Consider the following 20,934-nt stretch of genomic DNA (forward strand, 5'->3'; position numbering starts at 1 on the left):
ATGGCAGGTAACGAATGGAGATTCGTGTCGTACTGACCAGGGTCAGAGAAAAGGAAAGACCGAGTGTGAACGTCTGAAGGATGCCTCTGGTGGAGAGAGGTATCCGAGAACCTGTGCGGCACCAACAGGTAATGAATGTAGATTTGTGTTGTACTGACCGGGGTCAGAGTAAAAGAAAGAGAGAGACATTGTGTCTGGGGCACCTCTGAGGCCAAGGGGTGTCCAGGAACCCGTGAAGGTTGCCAACGGGTAACGGTCTGAAAACCGTGTGTAATGCTGACCGGGGTCAGAGACAAACTGTGGTAAAGTTGAATATGTCCAGATACTGTTCAAGCTGTTACTAAGTTCCTGTGGATGTGGTTTATGTTGTGCGAAATAAACCTAAGAGACTGTGTTTTTGATAGAAAACCATGCCCAAGTTCGTTAATCCCGTGCCAAGCGAGTGTCCCCCAAGACACGTAGTAGGCGCTATGCTACAATACATACTACATACATACTAAATACATGCTACATACATACTACATACATACTACATACATTCATACTGCCTACATACTACATACATACTACATACATGCTACATACATGCTACATACATGCTACATACATGCTACATACATACATACTACATACATACATACATACTGCATACATACATACTACATACATGTTACATACATACTGCGTACATACATACATACTACATACATACTACATACATACATACATACTACATACAGTACATTCATACATTACATACATGACATACATATAGACATACAGTACATTAAACATAGATTACATACTCACCATTATTTGTCATTTTGATCCCCGAAGCCAGTGTCATCTGTAAAAAAATGAAAAAAACAAACAACCAATATACTCCCTGTCCGCAGAAATCCATGAGTGTCCCACTACGATCTCCCATGGAGAACGGCAGCAACAACTGTTGCAACCGCTCTCCAGGGGACCCAGATACACAATGACGGGAGGAAGGTATTCCTCCACCGCTGTAAGAAAAGAAGTCCCTAGTCTCACTTTATGGTATTGCTGTATGAGAAATTTTCCCAGGCAGCAATTGCCATAAAGTGAGACTTTGAACTCAGGTAACCTCTCAGTGATGCACTGCAGGAGCCATTGTCTCCTGTCAGTGTGTCACTGAGGGTCCTATAGAGCAGTGACATCACCCGATGTCACTGTTCTATAGGGGAGATCTTTGTGGGACACTCGTTATTAATTGGACTACGGCGGACAGGTAGTATGCGGTTTATTATTTTACATTTTTTGCAGGTGCTGAAGTATGGTAAGTATGGTGAAATGAAGAATATTAAAATACTTTTTTCTAATGTGTGTGTGTTTTATTAACCCTTTCTTACTATTGGATTAATAACGGATAGGCGTCTTATTGATGCCTCTCCGTTATTAACCCGGCTTAATGTCACCTTACAATAGCAAGGTGACATTAACCCCTTATTACCCCATATCCCACCACTACACGGGAGTGGGAAGAGAGGGGCTAAGTGCCGCAAATGGCGCATCTTACAGATGCGCCATTTCTGGGGTTGCTGCAGACTGGTATTTGTAGCCAGGGGGGCAATATCCATGGCCCCTCTCTAGGCTATGAATATCAGCCCGCAGCTGTCTGCGTAGCCTTTCTGGCTATAAAATATAGGGGGACCCCACGTCATTTTTTTTGGGGGGTCCCCCTATTTTAATAGCCAGTAAAGGCTACGCAGACAGCTGCGGGCTGATATTCATCGCAGGCTACAAATATTTTTTTTTTAATTCAACGCTCATAAAGGCCTGTTTCACACTAGTGTCGGTATGGATCCGTCGCTATGCGTCGGTCCGACGTACCGACGCACGTGAAATTTGTGCACGACATGGGCAACGGATGCAGTTTTTTACAGATGACACTGGCTTCGGGGATCAAAATGACAAGTAATGGTGAGAATGTAATCTATGTTTAATGTACTGTATGTCTATATGTATGTCATGTATGTAATGTATGAATGTACTGTATGTATGTATGTATGCAGTATGTATGTAGTATGTATGTATGTATGTATGTGCGCAGTATGTATGTATGCAGTGTGTATGTAGTATGTATGTATGTAGCATGTATGTAGTATGTATGTAGCATGTATGCAGTATGAATGTATGTATGTAGCATGTATGTAGCATGTATGTAGCATGTATGTAGTATGTATGTATGTATGCATGTAGTATGTAGTATGTATGTAGTATGTAAGTATGTATGTAGTATGCATGTAGTATGTATGTATGTAGTATGTATGCAGTAGGAATGTAGTATGTACGTAGCATGTATGTATGTAGCATGTATGTATGTAGCATGTATGTAGCATGTATGTATGTAGCATGTATGTAGCATGTATGTATGTAACATGTATGTAGCATGTATGTAGCATGTATGTATGTATGGAGTATTTTTTTTTTCATTCAACACATTAGCCGGATGATGGGACTACTACTGTCCCATCATTGGCTAATGTGTCAATCACTGTCAGTGTAGCAGTCCCATCGGATGATGCCCACACTAAGACACCCTGCACGCCGCAGAGACACCCTGCACGCCGCACAGAGACCCTGCATGCCGCAGAAACACCCTGCATGCCGCACAGAGACCCCGCACACCGCACAGAGACCCCGCACGCCACACAGAGACACCCCGCACGCCGCACAGCGACCCCGCATGCCACACATAGACACCCCTCACGCTGCACAGAGACACCCCGCACGCCGCACAGAGACACCCCGCACGCGGCACAGAGACACCCCGCACGCCACAGACACCCCACACGCCGCACAGAGACACCCCGCATGCCACAGACACCCCGCACGCCGCACAGAGACACCCCGCCCGCCGCACAGAGACACCCTGCACGTCGCACAGAGACCCCGCACGCCGCATAGAGCCCCGGCACACACGCAGAGAGCCCCACGGTCATGCACAGACACCGCCCGCACACGCACACAAGCAGTCTCCGCCCACGCACTGCCCACGCACCACCCACACTTCATTATACTGCATAATTTCACTATAGGAACTTCCGATTCCGATTTCCGATATCGCAAAAATATCGGAACTCTGTATCGGAATTCCGATACAGTGAATATCAGCTGATACCCGATATTTGCAGTATCGGAATGCTCAACACTACTCCTGTGTTTGTTTGTTTTTTCTCTCTGTTTTTGGTTTCTGATTCAAAGTGTTCAAAGCTATCTTTTTTTTTTCTTCCCACTGTTTTATGGCCTTGTTCAGCAGTCGTTGTTTACCCTGCATAGTAATGCCTGCTCTGGCCTTATGCTAATTGTTTAATTGCTGATTGTGGCCATTTGGTTTCTGATGCTAGCAGTCATTTCATTTTATATATATTTAGATACATTTAGTCTGGCTGGGATAGCCCACGTGCGGGGTCGCGTGTGCAACAGATATTAAGTGCAACAGTATAAAGTGCTTGGCAGTTAGACAATGACAGTTGGACAGGGCAGGAGACAGGTAAGGTGCTTAAGTTTTTTAAACAATCATGCTTCTTGGTCAGTCATACTACATTATGCATTGATCGTATCAATCTGCTTCTTATTTGTTTTTACTTCTGCTTTCTCATAACTCGCCCGCCCTTTAACACATTCTGGGCACTCTCTTTATATCCACCACTCCCTTCTCCCCTCTCCCATGTATAACTCTGAGGCTCTACTGACATTTCTTACCCTCTCCAAACCAGCCACTATCTCCATGCAGCACTCAAAACGTTCATACAAATCATCCCACCACCTGCTCTTTCTGTTTTTTCTCCTTTTACTAGTTGCAGGTGACATCTCCCCTAACCCTTGCCCTCCCTCCATCAGCATACATTACGCTCCTCCAGCTGCATATAGAAACCCTGCTATCCTTATTAACATTCAGTGCATGCCTTCTCCTATCGCTTTCCACTGTGCTCTCTGGAATGCACGGTCTGTGTGTAACAAACTAACTTACATTCACGATTTTTCCTCTCTAATTCCCTTAACCTTCTGGCTTTTACAGAAACCTGGATCCAGCACTCAGACACCACCGCCGCTTCCGCTCTCTCATTTGGTGGGCTGAAATTTTCACATACCACCAGACCTGAAAACAGACAGGGTGGGGGTGTTGGTTTGCTCCTTTCATCACAATGTGCTTTCCAAGTCATCCCCCCCATTCCCTCACTTACGTTTCCTTCCTTTGAAGTCCACGCCGTCAGACTCTTTAAGCTCTTCTCCTTGCGGGTGGCGGTTGTTTATCGTTCTCCAGGCTCCTCCCGCCTGTTTCTAGACCACTTTGCCACCTGGGTTACTCACTTTCTATCCTGCGACAACCCCACCCTCATCATGGGAGACTTTAACATCCCCATCAATGATCCCCTCTCCCAATCTGCCTCTCATCTTCTTTCTCTAACTTCTTCATTCGGCCTCACACAGTTTACTAATTCTCCTAAGCATGAGGACGGGAATACTCTGGACCTGGTTTTCTCCCATCCCGGATCGCTGCATGACTTTAGTAACTCCCCTCTCCCGCTCTCGGACCACATCCTTCTTTCCTTCTCTGTCAAGAATTGTCTCCTCACTTGGGACACCCCCACTTACCACACTTATCGGAATACACGTTCCATTAATACCCAGCAGCTTATGGACAATCTCCACACATCTTTAGCCCCCATCTCCTCCCTCTCCTGTCCAGACTTAGCATTGTCACACTTCAATAATACATTGAAGAATGCCCTAGATGAAGCAGCACCTTCTACACGAAGAAAGACCCGACACAGACAACGGCAGCCCTGGCACACTATGCAAACATGCTTTCTTCAGCATTGCTCAAGGTGTGCAGAGCGGCAGTGGAGAAAATCTCTCTTAGCAGAAGACTTCATCCACTTTAAGTTCATGCTCAAAACCTATAACTCTGCCCTTTATCTGGCCAAACAATCCTACTTCACCACCCTCATCACCTCACTATCCAACAACCCAAAACGACTTTTTGAAACCTCAAACTCCCTCCTGAAACCTAAAGTACAGGCCCCCATCACCAATCTCAGTGGTGAGGATCTGGCCACTTACTTCCTAGAAAAAATCAAACACATCCATCAGGATATCTCAGCCCAATCTCCTCAGTGCCTGGATCCCCTTCCCTGCCACACCTCAAGCTCACTAGACATCTTTGAGTCTGTTTCAGAAGAAGAAGTTTCCAAGCTGCTCGCTTCTGCTCGGCCTACAACCTGCAACAGTGACCCCATTCCTTCACCTCTCCTGCAGTCTCTCTCACCAGTGGTCACCACTCACCTGACTAAAATATTTAACCTCTCTCTTTCTTCATGTATCTTTCCCTCCTCATTTAAACATGCCATCATAACCCCTTTACTTAAAAAGCCATCCCTGGACCAGAACTGCACTGCTAACTACAGACCTGTCTCTAAGCTGTCCTTCATCTCTAAACTCCTGGAACGCTTGGTCCACTCCCATCTAATCCGCTACCTCTCGGATAACTCTATTCTCAACCCCTTACAATCTGGTTTCCGCTCTTTACACTCCACTGAAACTGCCCTCACTAAAGTCTCTAAAGATCTAATAGCTAAATCCAAAGGTCATTGCTCTCTGCTGATTCTCCTGGATCTCTCTGCCGCATTTGACACTGTGGATCACCAGCTCCTCTCACTATGCTCCGCTCCATAGGCCTCAAGGACACAGCCCTCTCCTGGTTCTCCTCCTACCTCTCTGACCGCTCCTTCACTGTATCCTTTGCCGGCTCCTCTTCCTCTCCTTGTCCCCTTACTATCGGGGTTCCACAGGGCTCAGTCCTAGGCCCCCTCCTCTTCTCTCTATACACAGCCCCTATTGGGCAAACAATCAGCAGATTTGGGTTGCAGTATCATCTCTATGCTGATGACACCCAATTATACACTTCTTCCCCTGTCATCACCCCTACCCTAATTCAAAATACCAAGGATTGTCTGTCTGCTGTCTCTAACATCATGTCCTCCCTCTATCTGAAACTAAATCTCTCCAAAACGGAACTTCTTGTGTTTCTCCCTTCTACTAACCTCACTCTTCCCAACATCGAAATTACCCTGGAGGGTTCAACCATAACTCCCAAGCAGCATGCCTGCTGTCTTGGGGTCATATTCGACACCGAACTTTCCTTTACTCCCTATATCCGATCACCCACTCCTCTTGTCACCTGCATCTTAAAAACATCTCCAGAATCCGACCTTTTCTTACCTTTGAAACTGCTATGACTCTTACTGTCGCTCTTATTCATTCTCGTCTGGACTACTGCAACTCTCTTCTGATCGGTCTCCCTCTTACCAAACTTTCTCCTCTCCAATCCATCTTGAATGCGGCAGCCAGGGTCATATTTCTGTTTTCTGTCCAACCGTTTCACCGATGCCTCCATCCTGTGCCAGTCATTACACTGGCTACCCATTCGCTACAGGGTCCAGTATAAACTCATCTCTCTCACCCATAAAGCCCTCCACAGTTCTGCACTGCCTTATATCTCCTCTCTCATCTCTGTCTATCGCCCTACATGTGCCCTTCATTCTACAAATGACCTAAGGCTAACATCCCCCGTAATCCGAACCTCGCACCTCCGTCTCCAAGACTTCTCTCGTGCTGCGCCATCTCTCTGGAATACGCTTCCCCAGACGATCAGACTGATACCTAGCCCCGACCTTTTCAAGCACGCTTTAAAAACCCATCTCTTCAAACAAGCCTACCACATCAACTACTCAGTAAACTAACTTTGCCCTGTTCCATCCTTCCAAATATTATTCTAAATCTGCACCCTACTATTCATCTGTCTCCACACCCTCCATGCACATGATAACTGCACTTGATACTTGACTATTGCACTTAAACACACGGGCTGATGACCGGATCATGCAGCTTTATATGAAAATCCCTATTTATTATAATTGCCAGACCTGAAATAACAAGCACTTTTCACCTATTGTGGCCCCCCATTTCCTTGTAGATTGTAAGCGTGCGAGCAGGGACCTCACTCCTAATGTCACCGTTTAAATTGTCTTAACTTGTATTGAATTTGTCTGTACATGTCCCCACTTAATTGTAAAGTCCTGCGGAATATGTTGGCGCTATATAAATAAAAAAATTATTATTTTTATGAGCTCATCATTGTAGGCATCCACCATCAAATAGGTTTTGGTGGACCAGCAGGCCCCTATGCCCTGACAAATAAATCCAATATAATGAAAAAAAATGGTGTCTCTGATAAAATTTTTACGATTAAGACTGTTCAAGTCAAAATGCATCAGTACCAGAACACTGTCCTCTTTGTGACCTGATTTTAAGGAAAGTGCAGCAAAGCTGCCAAGATTCTATCAGAGATGCCTGCTTTTTTGTCATTATATTGGAGTTGGCTGTTATTATACCAGTAATGGAGGCTTTGGGTGTCGCTACTTTGAGGAGATGAGAGCAGAAATCCACTACTCATGTGGAAGGCAGAAAGGTTTGGATGTGGCTTGCAACTTGCTCTCAGATCTGAATGTGGCTCTCCATGTAAGAAAGGTTGGGGACCACTGCTCTATACTAAGGAGGCAAGGAGGCATACACCTCCATGCACAGTCCAATGGGCCATATACATAAATGAGCCTTAATGAATAAGTAGTTTAAAAGAGTTGTCTTAGCTCAAGACTTATGACATATTTCTATAATATACCATCATTGTCCAAGTAATTGTAGTCTAGCCAGAGTGACATTTTTAACTCTCCAGAACAATGTAATAGTAGTACTAGGAATACACTGCTGTTTTATCTCATGTCAGCTTTTTTTTGTCTGGGCTCTCAAGATTTGTCCTTTATAGTCAATGGCTGACTGTCCGGTACTATATCAGGTGAGAGACCATAAAATTATTATATTAACAAATAATGTAAGAGAGAGAGAACTCATCACATATATCTGACACATGCAAGGGAATATATTACACAGAGTCAGACCATACGTTGCAATAGAGTCCCTATGAGTGAGGTGTCTAGTGTATTGTTAGTAAGCAAAGTGGTAGGGAGTATGCTGAATGGACATAGAGATGGAAATAAAGAACAATCCACTATTCAGGTTGACTAAACCATGCACTATAATGTAACTCCCATGTTAAGTTTTGCCATGAGGCCTCTCTCTTCAATGTACATCACTAATCACGTGGCTTCAAATGTACCTTAAAGGGGTTTAAAAGTTCTTTAAAATTGATGGACGATCCTCAATTGCTACTAAATATACAATATTCTGTTTCACAGACACATTAAACAAAAAAGACACCTGTGCAACATGGTCCTTCATACAGCAGGGGATGCAAAAAGTCTGAACCTCACTGTTACATAGGTGCATAGATACATAATGTAAACACTTATGCAGGACTATTTAATTTTTATCTACAGACCTAAGAACTAATTAGCGCCCCATCAACAGAGCAGACCACATCTGCTCTGTGGATGTGGAGCAGTTGGATCATCAGCAGGAGGGGTCGGTGACCGCTCTGAGCCGGGTAGAATAAGCAGCTAGTTTCCACTGTTAGCAACTACCTGCCTGTTAGTTTTTAGGCCCATAGTAAAACAAGATCTGAACAATCTCTTTAATATGGACGATAAAAGGCAAATGTTCTTCAAGTTCAACCAAGGGATGGGAAAGGGGAAAGTGAAGGGAAAAATGCACAACCACAATGTATGATCCAGGTCCCCCCAAAAAAGCTAATCTTGCCCACCTGATCCCTATTGTCGATAGACTGGACAAAACATTCAGACAAGAACTTTTCACATGTACTTTACACATGTATTTATGTTATTTTCTTCTTAAAAGGCTTTCCTTTTTTGAAAGCATCAAAGGATCCCACTATGGCCAACTCTTGAGGGAACCTGTTCCACAAAGTAATAGTTCTTATGGTAGATAATAAATCTAGAATTATTCTGGAGACTGAACCTATATGAAGAAAGAGAGTGCCCTCATAGGTTTTGAGGGGGGTTTACATGAAACAGCGTATGACCTTACTTTTTGTGTAGCCATTTATGCACTTTAAGTTAATCATGCCCTCCCCTTAGAGATCTCTTCTCAAGACTAAATCAATTTAGTTATTTTAATCTTTCTTCATAATTAAGATCCTTCATACCACTTATCAGCTTTGTGGTTCTTTGCTACATTTATAACTCCAGGTCATCCTTTCAATGAACTGGTGTCAGAACTAAACCACACATTTCAGATAAGACACATTTATGCTTGGTAAAATGGTAGTTGCACTGTTACATCGCTGTCCTGTGATTTCTTTCCTCTTTTGATACATGACACTGATCTAATTTTCCATTTTTTTTAAGTATAAGTAAACAATTTTAAAAACTGGGAAAAAAAATGAAAAACCTTATGGGTATTTTCACACAAGACTCCTAGCTGAAACTGCTTAAGGAAAACATCTGTAGTCTTTTTTTCTGAAGCAGTTTTACTGTAGTTTTCTGTGACTTTTCCACCTCCATGTGTTTTCCTTATACTTTCAACTATGAAGAGCGGGTAACTTTCAATCGATGTCGCCCGAAGAAGAAGAATGAGATGTTATATCTTTTAACCACTTAACAGTTTCCGCACCCGGAAACAGTTAAAAGAGTTAAGAAAGGATGAAACACGCACAGCAATGTCATCTTTACTTTGCTGTGCATTAAGTTCATTTATTGCAGTGGATTTTCAATGCTTTTTCATGCAGAATTCAGGAATCTTGAAGAAAGAATTAAGTCCATATAACCTAAGAGCAATTTTATACTTATTTTTATTTATTAATTTTTATAAGAAATAAAACAACTATATCTTTGTTAGTTAATTTCTTAACCAAAGACAGGATTAATCTAGCAAGGAGGAGAATTATAAGTTAAATCTAAATATTTCTCATCTTTGAATCCTTTTCTGTCTTTGGCTGTCTAAAATCTGGCAAAGAAACAGCAGCATTTTTTTTTAAAGAAAATATGTTTTATAGTTTTTTACTTTTATTAAAAGAATAATGTTCCTAACCTCAGGTAATTTATTCCATGTCTCCTAAATTGATATATTCATATTTTCTTGGAAAAAGGTTGGTTATTTATTTCAAGATTTTTTTTAACCCACCTTTCAGTACACATTGGTCTTTATTCAAAACTAGTTTTTGTAATTGCCTAGATAAAGTTTTAAATTCGACATGCTGTGCTTCTGTGTGATACTAGACAGCAGACAGCTAAATGTTTGCATTCTTTCCTTCCGATTGCATATTTGTCTGTTTTCATTTACATTTAAATATATATTATTTTGCAGACGCTGTATGATGGAACACTATGAATGGGAAATGTACATCAAGGCCATTACACATCGTTAGCTGCATGGAATGGCATTGCTGTTCGAAAATGATGAAAAGCAAAAATGTCTATTATGTTCTTGCCTCCTACAGCTTGGGAAGTCTGACTTTTCTGTTCATTTTATTTTATTGTTTTGTATAAAACAGCTCATAATTGGAAAAGAAAAATAGAACAAGGTTACCGTACTTAGAAATCCACATACCTCTCCGATAATATCTGCTACTTTTGGAACAGGCTTTCCTTTCTGGTGACTGAAAGTTGGTGGACTTTGTCCATCCCAATCTTGAAGCTCCTCAATGCTCTTCAGGTAGAGAAGTGCCTTCAGACCTGTGCAATAGTCATCAATAACAGAGAAGTCTTGATTCTGTATCGCGCTGCAAACCTGAAAATGGCAATAAATTATTTTAGCATTTTCTTTCTTTACCATGAAGACACATTAAAGAAGCATTGACATCAAAATTTGTATCCTCTTATATATTGCTGTCATATTATATAGCACTGTGTACTTACAATTGCTCATTTTGCCCTTCTACTCAGTTATTTATTCTCTTTTCCATTAGGGCTACGACATCATGCGATTAAAAAATCTCACTCTGCCCAACAGGCCTCCCCCAGAACTCCGAATATCCGAATATTGCATGAGCGTAGAGAGCAGTGAATATTCATTTCTTTAATAGCCGACAAGTTGCTAGCATCAGCAGCCGGCTTTCTGCAGCTGCTGGACATTAGCATGTGCCGCTACATAAGGCAATGAATATTCACTGCTCTCCACTCCCATAGGCATGGAATGCAATGAATATTAATTTCCTTTAGTAGTGGCACATGTTAACACCCTGCAGCTGCAGGAAGCCGGCGGCTGTGGCTAACACTGAGCTTGCTATTACAGCGCAATGAATATTCACTGCTCTCCAGGAACATATTCCTGACATGGAGAGTAGTGAGTATTCTGGCAGCTGTACTCAGCTTGTAAGCAGTGCATTATGTCAATGCCATGCGCTGCCTACAAACATAAAGCAGCTGCTAGCATCGGAATAAGCTGCTGCGAGGAAGCTCAGGAAGGTAAGCATAATGTTTATTTTTTTATGTTTTTCTGATGGTGGCCATGCATACCTGGATCGATATGGGGGCCAATCATACCAGGATAAGGATGGGGCTATGCATACCTGAATGGAGATAGGGTCTCTGCATACCAGGATAAGGATGAGGGGGCCATGCATACCAGGATGGGGTGGGGAAATCATACCAGGATAATGATCTGGCTATGAATACCAGGACGGAGATGGGTCCCTGCATACCAGGCTAGGGATAAGGAGGACATGCCTACCAGGCTAGAGATGAGGGGGACCGTGCAAACTAGGATAGTGATGAGGAGGCCATGCATACCAGGAAGAGGATGAGGGGGCAGTGCATACCAGGATTGGGATTAGGGGGCCATGCATACCAGGATTGGGATTAGGGGGCCATGCATACCAGGATAGGGATGAGGGGCTGTGCATATCAGGATGGGGATAGGGGGCTGTGCATACCAGGATGGGATGAGGGGGCCATGCATGCCTGAATAGGGATAAGGGGGCATGCATACCAGGATAGGGATGAGGGAGCCATGCATACCAGGATAGGGATGAGGGGACTATGTATACCAGGATAGGGATGAGGGGGCCATGCATACCAGGATGGGGATGAGGGGACCGTATATACCTGGATAGGGGATATTGAGTACAGAATTGACCACAATTTTTCCTTCAATTTTTTTTCTAATTTCATCCTCTGAAACCTAGGTGAGTCCTTTGGTCTGGTGCATCTTATAGTCCAAATAATATGGTAGATGTCATTGCCTTGCAAATTTTGTTTAAAAGATTTTTTGATACAAATAAAAATGCTATGACACCGAGTCTGTATAGAGGCAAACAGAGTGCATAAGGCCTGGTACACACTGCATGTTTGCCATTGTTTGGCACATTTGCTTAGGAGGTAGGCACGTGACAGTGCCCACTGTTAAGATGGATGCCGAGGCATCTGTCCACCATGGGGACACTTTGTAAAGAAATATGTACAGCATGCTCTCGTTATAGTTAAAGAAGCACTCCCATCAAAGTTGTTATCTTCTTAATATATCAAATTTATTATATTATATGGCACTGTGTACTTACAATTGTTAATTTTGCTTTTCTATGCAGTTAATTCTTTTTTCCATAAGGTCTATGACATTACGTGATTAAAAACAGAGTAGCTGAATCCTTCTAAGCACTATGTAGAAACAGGAAGACTTTTTTACCTGCATAAGTCATCATTAGTGTTGAGCATTCCGATACCGCAAGTATCGGGTATCGGCCGATACTTGCGGGTATCGGAATTCCGATACCGAGATCCGATACTTTTGTGGTATCGGGTATCGGTATCGAAACAACATTAATGTAATAATGTGTAAAAGAAAGAATTAAAATAAAAAATATTGCTATACTCACCTCTCCGACGCAGCCTGGACCTCACGGAGGGAACCGGCAGCGCTCTTTGCTTAAAATTCGCGCGTTTACTTCCTTCCGTGAAGTCCCGGCTTGTGATTGGTCGCGTGCCGCCCATGTGGCCGCGACGCGACCAATCACAGCAAGCCGTGACGTAATTTCAGGTCCTTCAGTGATTTTAAAATTACGTTCTGGCTTGTGATTGGTCGCGTCGCGGTCACATGGGCGATGCGACCAATCACAAGCCGTGACGTCATGGGAGGCGGGACACGCGCTCATTTTAAAATGCGCGCGTGTCCTGCCTCCCATGACGTCACGGCTTGTGATTGGTCGCGTCGCCCATGTGACCACGACGCGACCAATCACAAGCCAGAACGTAATTTTAAAATCCTGAAGGACCTGAAATTACGTCACGGCTTGCTGTGATTGGTCGCGTTGCGGCCACATGGGCAACGCGACCAATCACAAGCCGTGACGTCACGGGAGGCAGGACACGCGCGCATTTTAAAATGAGCAAGCCGGGACTTCACGGAAGGAAGTAAACGCGCGAATTTTAAGCAAAGAACGCTGCCGGTTCCCTCCGTGAGGTCCAGGCTGCGTCGGAGAGGTGAGTATAGCAATATTTTTTATTTTAATTCTTTCTTTTACACATTTATATGGATCCCAGGGCCTGAAGGAGAGTTTCCTCTCCTTCAGACCCTGGGAACCATCAGGGATACCGTCCGATACTTGAGTCCCATTGACTTGTATTGGTATCGGGTATCGGTATCGGATTGGATCCGATACTTTGCCGGTGTCGGCCGATACTTTCCGATACCGATACTTTCAAGTATCGGACGGTATCGCTCAACACTAGTCATCATCAGAACTACAATTCTATATCACTGCAAAGTGGCTGGCAAAGGGGAGGAGTGGAGCATCTGGGTGAGGAGTTGAAGAGGGGGGAGGATACAAACTTTGATGGGAGGAGTGCTTCTTTATGTGCTGTCTGCTGTGCTTATACTGTGAAACAAACAGTATGCAGAAGCATACCTTCTAGGTGGAGACTGAAAGGAACCACTTTGGCCTCCGTCTGGGGAATGGTGGTCTAAGGCATCATTAAAGTCTACTTTGGTAAAAGCTCCTGACACATATTGTATTCTAAGTGCACAGATACACCTAGCCTAAAGGGTATATTAGCTACTCCATTTGCCACCATATCCGGTCTCCATAAACCACCAGAATCTTTTCTAGAACCATTGTCCTAATAGATAATTATGAAATCACTATGAAAAAACAGAATTGACATATAGAGGTATATAGGGGCCCATAGATTTGTTTGGGTGCCTAACTTTATTCTGTATACTGTAAGGAGTTGACACACTTAAGGTACCTTCACACGAAACGACGCTGCAGCGATAGCGACAACGATGCCGATCGCTGCAGCGTCGCTGTTTGATCGCTGGAGAGCTGTCACACAGACCGCTCTCCAGCGACCAACGATGCCGAGGTCCCCGGGTAACCAGGGTAAACATCGGGTTGCTAAGCGCAGGGCCGCGCTTAGTAACCCGATGTTTACCCTGGTTACCAGCGTAAAATGTAAAAAAAACAAACAGTACATACTTACATTCTCATCCCCCGGCGTCCGCTTCCTGCACTGACTGACTGACTGAGCGCCGGCAGTAGCAGGGCACAGCGGTGACGTCACCGCTATGCTGTGCTTTCACTTTCACTTTGCGGCGCTCAGTCAGTGTGGGAAGCAGACGGCGGGGGATGCGAATGTAAGTATGTAGTGTTTGTTTTTTTTACATTTTACACTGGTAACCAGGGTAAACATCGGGTTACTAAGCATGGCCCTGCGCTTAGTAACCCGATGTTTACCCTGGTTACCAGTGTAAAATATCGCTGGTATCGTTGCTTTTGCTGTCAAACACAACGATACACAGTGATCGGACGACCAAATAAAGTTCTGAACTTTATTCAGCGACCAGCGACATCACAGCAGGATCCTGATCGCTGCTGCGTGTCAAACTAAACGATATCGCTAGCCAGGACGCTGCAACGTCACGGATCGCTAGCGATATCGTTACAAAGTCGTTTCGTGTGAAGGTACCTTTATCTGCTTCTCGAGGTAGGCACAGGAACACTTTGACAGTGAAACACCTGCTGGCTTATTGAAGTCAGCATAGACCAAGGCAGGGTTCAGAAAAACAAAAGCCTTCCTGGCTTAATGGAAAACAAAACAAATAAGGTATGGCAGAGTCCATTCTCTGCAGGTTCACCTGCAGTTATCCCGCATAGTCCTGTAGCTCCTCCGGGAGCAATGTGGGAGTTCCTGCTCTCCCAATGCACAACACCACACTGACTCTCATGGCCAGGTATTTAACACACACGTGATGGTCACATGACCTTGACCTCACACAGGTCCTGGCAGGACTCTACATGTGAAGATACAGTGGATCTCAGCCCACCCGCTCTATGAAGGTCCACTAAAACCAGCCCATAACATAAGTTCCTATTAACCATCTCAGTGTGCTGGAGGAAAAAAAACACTCTGGTTCTACATCACTGACCACAGTATGCGCAGTGACACGCATCTCCCTTCACATACTATGCCAGTGACTCTGTCACAATACTTATGGACCCATAATATAATTACGTGCATGAGACCTTACAATAAATTTACTGTTACAAAAAGTATTGTGAGTAGAACAGCCCACCTCCTGCGCAACAAATAACTTTATCCAATCCAGTTTTTCTAATTTTACAACTTTTATAGTTTCATCAAAACAGAATTTGACATATAAAAAATCATATTGAGAAGATATATGCCTTTCATACACAAGCAACAACCACTGTGACAAGAGTTTATTGTGGAATGATGACACATCGTATATTCTTCCCGACTTCTGGCTTTCTTAGTGACATTTTAATGTCTCTGCAGAATTTTGACTGAAGCCAGTATGTCTTAAATGGCATTGTAATTAAGTGGATTTCTACAGAACTGACTGTGGCTCATTACACAGTGATTGCTTGCGTACAGTGAATGTCAATAATGAGTTCAGGTTTCAGTCCTTATTTTTCCATTTCAATAACATAATAAATCAGCCCGATTCCACATATAGTCTTATTTTTCCTTAGGTTTAGACTAATATCTTCCCTAAAATTTGATTAGTATTTTAGTATATAGAAATATCGCCAATTCAAGTAAGTATTATTGATTTCTATTTTTGCTGAATATTGTTGAATGAATCATAACTGGTGGTGACATAAAATGTGTCTAATAGAGAAGCATGAATCTCCCAAATATTTTCTCTAAATTGGAAGGTTTGCTCAAATTAGGCGGGGAGATCAATTTGTATTGAATAAATTTAGTGCAAATTGAGGGATTAATAAAAATCTAAAACCCATCTCGCCTCAGCCCCCCCCCCACATACCTCTCTCATCGCTAATGGTCATCGAATTGGCTCCTCTAGGACCAATATCTTCCCTAAAATGTGATTATACAGTATGTCGAAATATTGCCAATTCAAGTAGTTATCGTTGATTTCTATTTTTGCTGAATATTGTTGAATGAAACATAACTGGTGCCACAAAAAGTGTCTAAAAGAGAAGAATGAATCTACCAAATATTTTCTGTAAATTTGGAAGGTTTGCTCAAATTAGGCTTGGAGATCGATTTGTATTGATTAAATTTAGTGCAAATTGAGGAGTTAAAAAATGTCTAAAACCCACCTGGCCTCAGCCCCTCACATACCTCTCCCATCGCTAATGGTCATTGAATTGACTCCTCTGTTTCTGGTCTTCAGCACTGCTGTTCTTCACTGGCCCCATACCGTCATGTGTGGCGCAACACTTGTATTTGTCGTTAATGACATCAGTCACATTGTATAAAGTCATGCAGGGCTTAACTCATGGATTAACATTAATGATGTGTGTCATTCTTCTGGTAATAGTGTGGGGTCTTATGAATAACTGCAGCACCAGAAGTCCAGAAAAAGAAAATAGAAGATAGAAACAAAAGGAGCCGATTGGAGGACTAGCAACGGTGAGATAGGTATTGAGGAGCTGAAGAGAGGGTTGTATGAGATTTATTAACTGCTTTCTGATCCTCAGGATCCAGCAGAATGGTGGAAGACTGACTGGTTGCAATTTTGTTGGAATTTGTACGAATCGAATCATGAAAAATATGTGAAAAAATTGATTCTTTAGAATTGCTTTGCTCATCCCAGTGGCAGAAAATTTCAAAAAAGGCAACATTCACACATTAAGTATTGGGTCAGTATTTTACATCAGTATTTGTAAGCCAAAATCAGGAGTGAGAGATAAATCCAGAAGTGGTGCATATGTTTCTATTATACTTTTCCTCTGATTGTTCCACTCCTGGTTTTGGCTTACAAATACTGATGTAAAATACTGACCAAATACTGATAGTGTGAGTGACCTAAAATATATGTAGGCACTCTGCGTGCCACCATTTGGTGCCCATAGGTCAGGCACGAAAGTGGGCATTCATTTGGAAAAATGTAATTTCCTACAAAATGCATGTGTGTCTATAAATAATTTTAGGATGAATAAATGAGGAATGTTTTTTTTTTTTGCACTGCTAAGAAGTCCAATAATTGTGATTGTGGATGAATAGACCCAGGAAACCAGGAAAAATTCAAATGTGGTTTTATTTTCATAGCTTTCATATACTTATTCTTCAGGACAAACCACAATAAATATTTTGGACTTTTTGGTAGCCTAAAAAAACCCATTACTCTTTAATTTATCCTGGATTATCTTACTGGTCTGCAGCAGCTATTACCATTCTCCATCATATTGTTGTAGTCACACAACTTTGTCAGGTGAGTAAATTCCCTACAACCGTGTCCTATTGTTATTGGGATAGGACTATATTGCGCTATTATTTTTTCCTGTCCCCCCTTTTTTCCAATTATATATTCTTTTAAATATAAAATGCTGAATGTGTGGCATTTGTATGATATTTTGTGAGATTTTTGACAGATGACTTCCACACTGAAAACGTAACCCACTGAAACCATGTTTTTATTGCTCCACGCATGTAAAAATAAATTACAAAGTTTGCATATGGCCTTAACGGGGTTGTCCTTGTGACCATTAATGGTTAACTGCAAAACTCTTGTAAAAAGAAGGAACTTTTCATACTACTTCTTAATAATATTCTTTTGTGTTCCCAAGAACGAAGGGATTTAAAATTCTATAGTTTACAGTTCTTTGTCTGGGCTATTTAGGTTTCCCAAACGAGAAGATTACAGTTGCAGGCTGTTTGCTATACGTCTTGCAATCACAGCTATGTGTTGTCCAGATTGATGTATTCATCACTACTCCTATGCTGTAGAGGCAAACATGCCTCTGCTAGCAACATTGATGAGCACAAAGTACAGACTAGCGGTGAGACCACGCTACTGGTCTGAACTGTCAATCTTCAGGAGCATTCAGCCCCCTTGCAAGCAGGAAGCTGTGAGGCCACGAGTGGTGCACGCCTAGAGACTTGCGTATCTTTATGGTAAGAGGCAACATAAAAAAAAACACTCTTTATAGTTGAATTCTGAATAGGAGAGGGCAGAAATAAAAGAGAGAAGGTCAGATTAAAATGTAAAAAGAATAATAGTATAACCTTTTTACCAATGAGGGTGATCAATGAGTGGAAATGCCACGAGAGGTGGTGTGTTCTAATTCAACGGAAGTCTTCAAACAGAGGCTGGACAGACACCTGTCTGAGATGGTTTAGTAAATCTTGCATTGAGCAGGGCATTGGACATGATGACCCTTGAAGTCCCTTCCAACTCTAACATTCTATGATAATAAATATTACTTAGGCTTACCTAATGGTAGTTTTGGACATTAGAAAGGTCCATGAAATTTTGTCAACCTCCAGTACACTTTTTATACAGTATGCAGTAATCACCCCTTCGTTGTGGCTACAGACAACCAGAACTTGATATTTTAAACAAAATTTGTCACCCAAGCACATTGACTGAAAGTCTACTGTGCCAATATATGCTACACAGTTGGCTATCAGTCGAGGAGCAGAGATAACAGCATGGTCACTGTGTAGTGAGCGATGACTGTAACCTCTTCCTGCTCCGTCCCAATGGAAGAAAACATAGGTTTTTGTCCTGATGAAGTGGTCGTGTGTGACCTTGAAATGCGTTGACCTGTAAACGTTTTAATAAAATCCGTTGATTTCATCCTGCTTCTCAGTCCTTATCAGCAGCACAGTTGATGACACCTCCTTCTTAGTTTTCATGCTCCGTCCCAATGACTCAAACCCAGAGGGTACAGGGACAATATACCTTAATTTTCTCCATTTTAGTAGATCAGACAGACATTATTCAAACAGAATTTACCTGCCAGACTCCCATAATGTCCACAGGTAAAAAAAAACAACATTTTTTTAGGTGATAATTTTCCTTTTAAATCAGAATTTTGGATTTCTGCATCTGTTTACTGTTTAGAATACTTTTTTATGGTGGCAAAAAAAAATCAAATTGTCATTAAAAGTTAGGATAGTACGAATTCAGTTTAAACTTTGTTAAAAAAATCTTTAGAACCTCTTTTATCATTGATAATCAAAATCAAAATTCAAAATACACTAAAAAGATTATATTTATATCATTCAGTGTCTACAAAATGCATTCTCCCGGCAAAAGTAATTTGTATTTTCCCATAATCAATACACTCAGCCATTCTGTACTTTTCACAAAATTAAATATTGTACAAAGTGAGCAGAAGAATTTGTGGTCTGTAATATATGGCCAATATACCGAAGCCATTTGCTTAATTGTAATTCAACCTTAAATGTGATATAATGTGCTATGAAATTGCTACAGTTAAGGTCACTCTGGTGATTGCATGACCAATTTTAGCTTGATTCATATACCTCTCCTTGCTAAATCTCTCTTCCCCAGCTGCTGAAAAGTGCTATTTTATTTGTAGTATTGGAGTGTCTTATCCACAATCTACTGTCATTCAGCTAAAGAATGAGCACTTAGAAAAGCTGTAAATATTTATCGCCGACATTAGTTCTACATCATGAATTCTTGCACTAATCATTAACTGCTACCGGATTAACTTACCTTCGATCCGTGAGCATGTAAACAGCAATCTGCTTTAAGTGACTGCTCCTCTGCTCCTCAGAGTTACATATATTGAAAAAAGTATATTATACATAATGATGATGCCACAAAGCTCCAATACAGGGTTGTGATAAAGTCATTATTTTGTCGACATAAAAAAAAAATTAGAGTATAATAGAAGTATGGAAGAAAGACTGGCAACAAGTTCTGCATGAGGTCCAATAATAATCCTTATTTTAAAGGGCATCTGTCACCAGTTTTTTGCTTCCTCATTTGAGAGCAGCATAATGTAGAAAAAGAGACCCTGATTCCAACAATGTATCACTTAGTTTACTGGGTGCAGCCGTTGTGACACAATCAGAGTTTTTAGCTGTAGCATGGAGCAGAGCTCAGATATCAAGCCCCGCCCACACCACAGCTTTCTGTGTATATTGTCTATAGACAGTGGGGGAGTGGGTGTGGTCAGACCAGGGCTGACGTGCACTGTAGTCCAGGCAGTAATAATTTCCTGGTGATAAAACCTTCATTGTATGGAAACAACAGCACAGAGTCTAATAAGTGACATTTCACTGAAATCTATTTCTCAGCCCCTACATTGTGGTGTCCTTACACTACATAGCAAAAACCTGTTGACAAATTTCCTTCAAGCAAATTGTCCAGCATAAACACCAGAGCATTTTTCAGTCCAACATAACATAATGATCACTTAATATATATCTATAGAGATAGGTGTTCAGTTTTTTTGGTCACAGAGATTGAAATACTTTAAATAACAAAATAAAAAAATTGGACACCTGCAATCCCAAGTAGTAGAGGCTCAGAAAGAAACTACTTGCTATTGTTATTATTTTTTCAATGTTTTTACAATATGTAAAAGTGACGTATCTTCTCCTAGTAGTGACTGCAGAAGCTACAATGTCATAGTTTAGGATATTTGTAGTCAGTATGTAAAAAATGTAGCTGAGATATAGAGTTACGTCCTGAAGTACATGACAGTAACAGACTTTATGTAATTTAGACTCTGTTTGCTAGGGC

General features: G+C 41.9%; 1 protein-coding gene across 4 annotated transcripts in view; it reads right to left on the bottom strand.

Moving 5' to 3' along the window:
- Nucleotides 1-20,934, bottom strand: part of DPYD (dihydropyrimidine dehydrogenase) — a 1,626,828-nt gene that overhangs the window by 148,670 nt on the left and 1,457,224 nt on the right. For all 4 annotated transcript variants that reach the window (XM_077278231.1, XM_077278232.1, XM_077278230.1 and 1 more), the window contains one exon: nucleotides 10,555-10,734. In XM_077278231.1, coding sequence (XP_077134346.1) covers nucleotides 10,555-10,734 — 180 coding nt within the window. The remainder of the gene's footprint in view (nucleotides 1-10,554; nucleotides 10,735-20,934) is intronic.

Source organism: Ranitomeya variabilis, chromosome 8, assembly GCF_051348905.1.
Source record: "Ranitomeya variabilis isolate aRanVar5 chromosome 8, aRanVar5.hap1, whole genome shotgun sequence".
In the NCBI taxonomy this organism is placed as follows: domain Eukaryota; kingdom Metazoa; phylum Chordata; class Amphibia; order Anura; family Dendrobatidae; genus Ranitomeya; species Ranitomeya variabilis.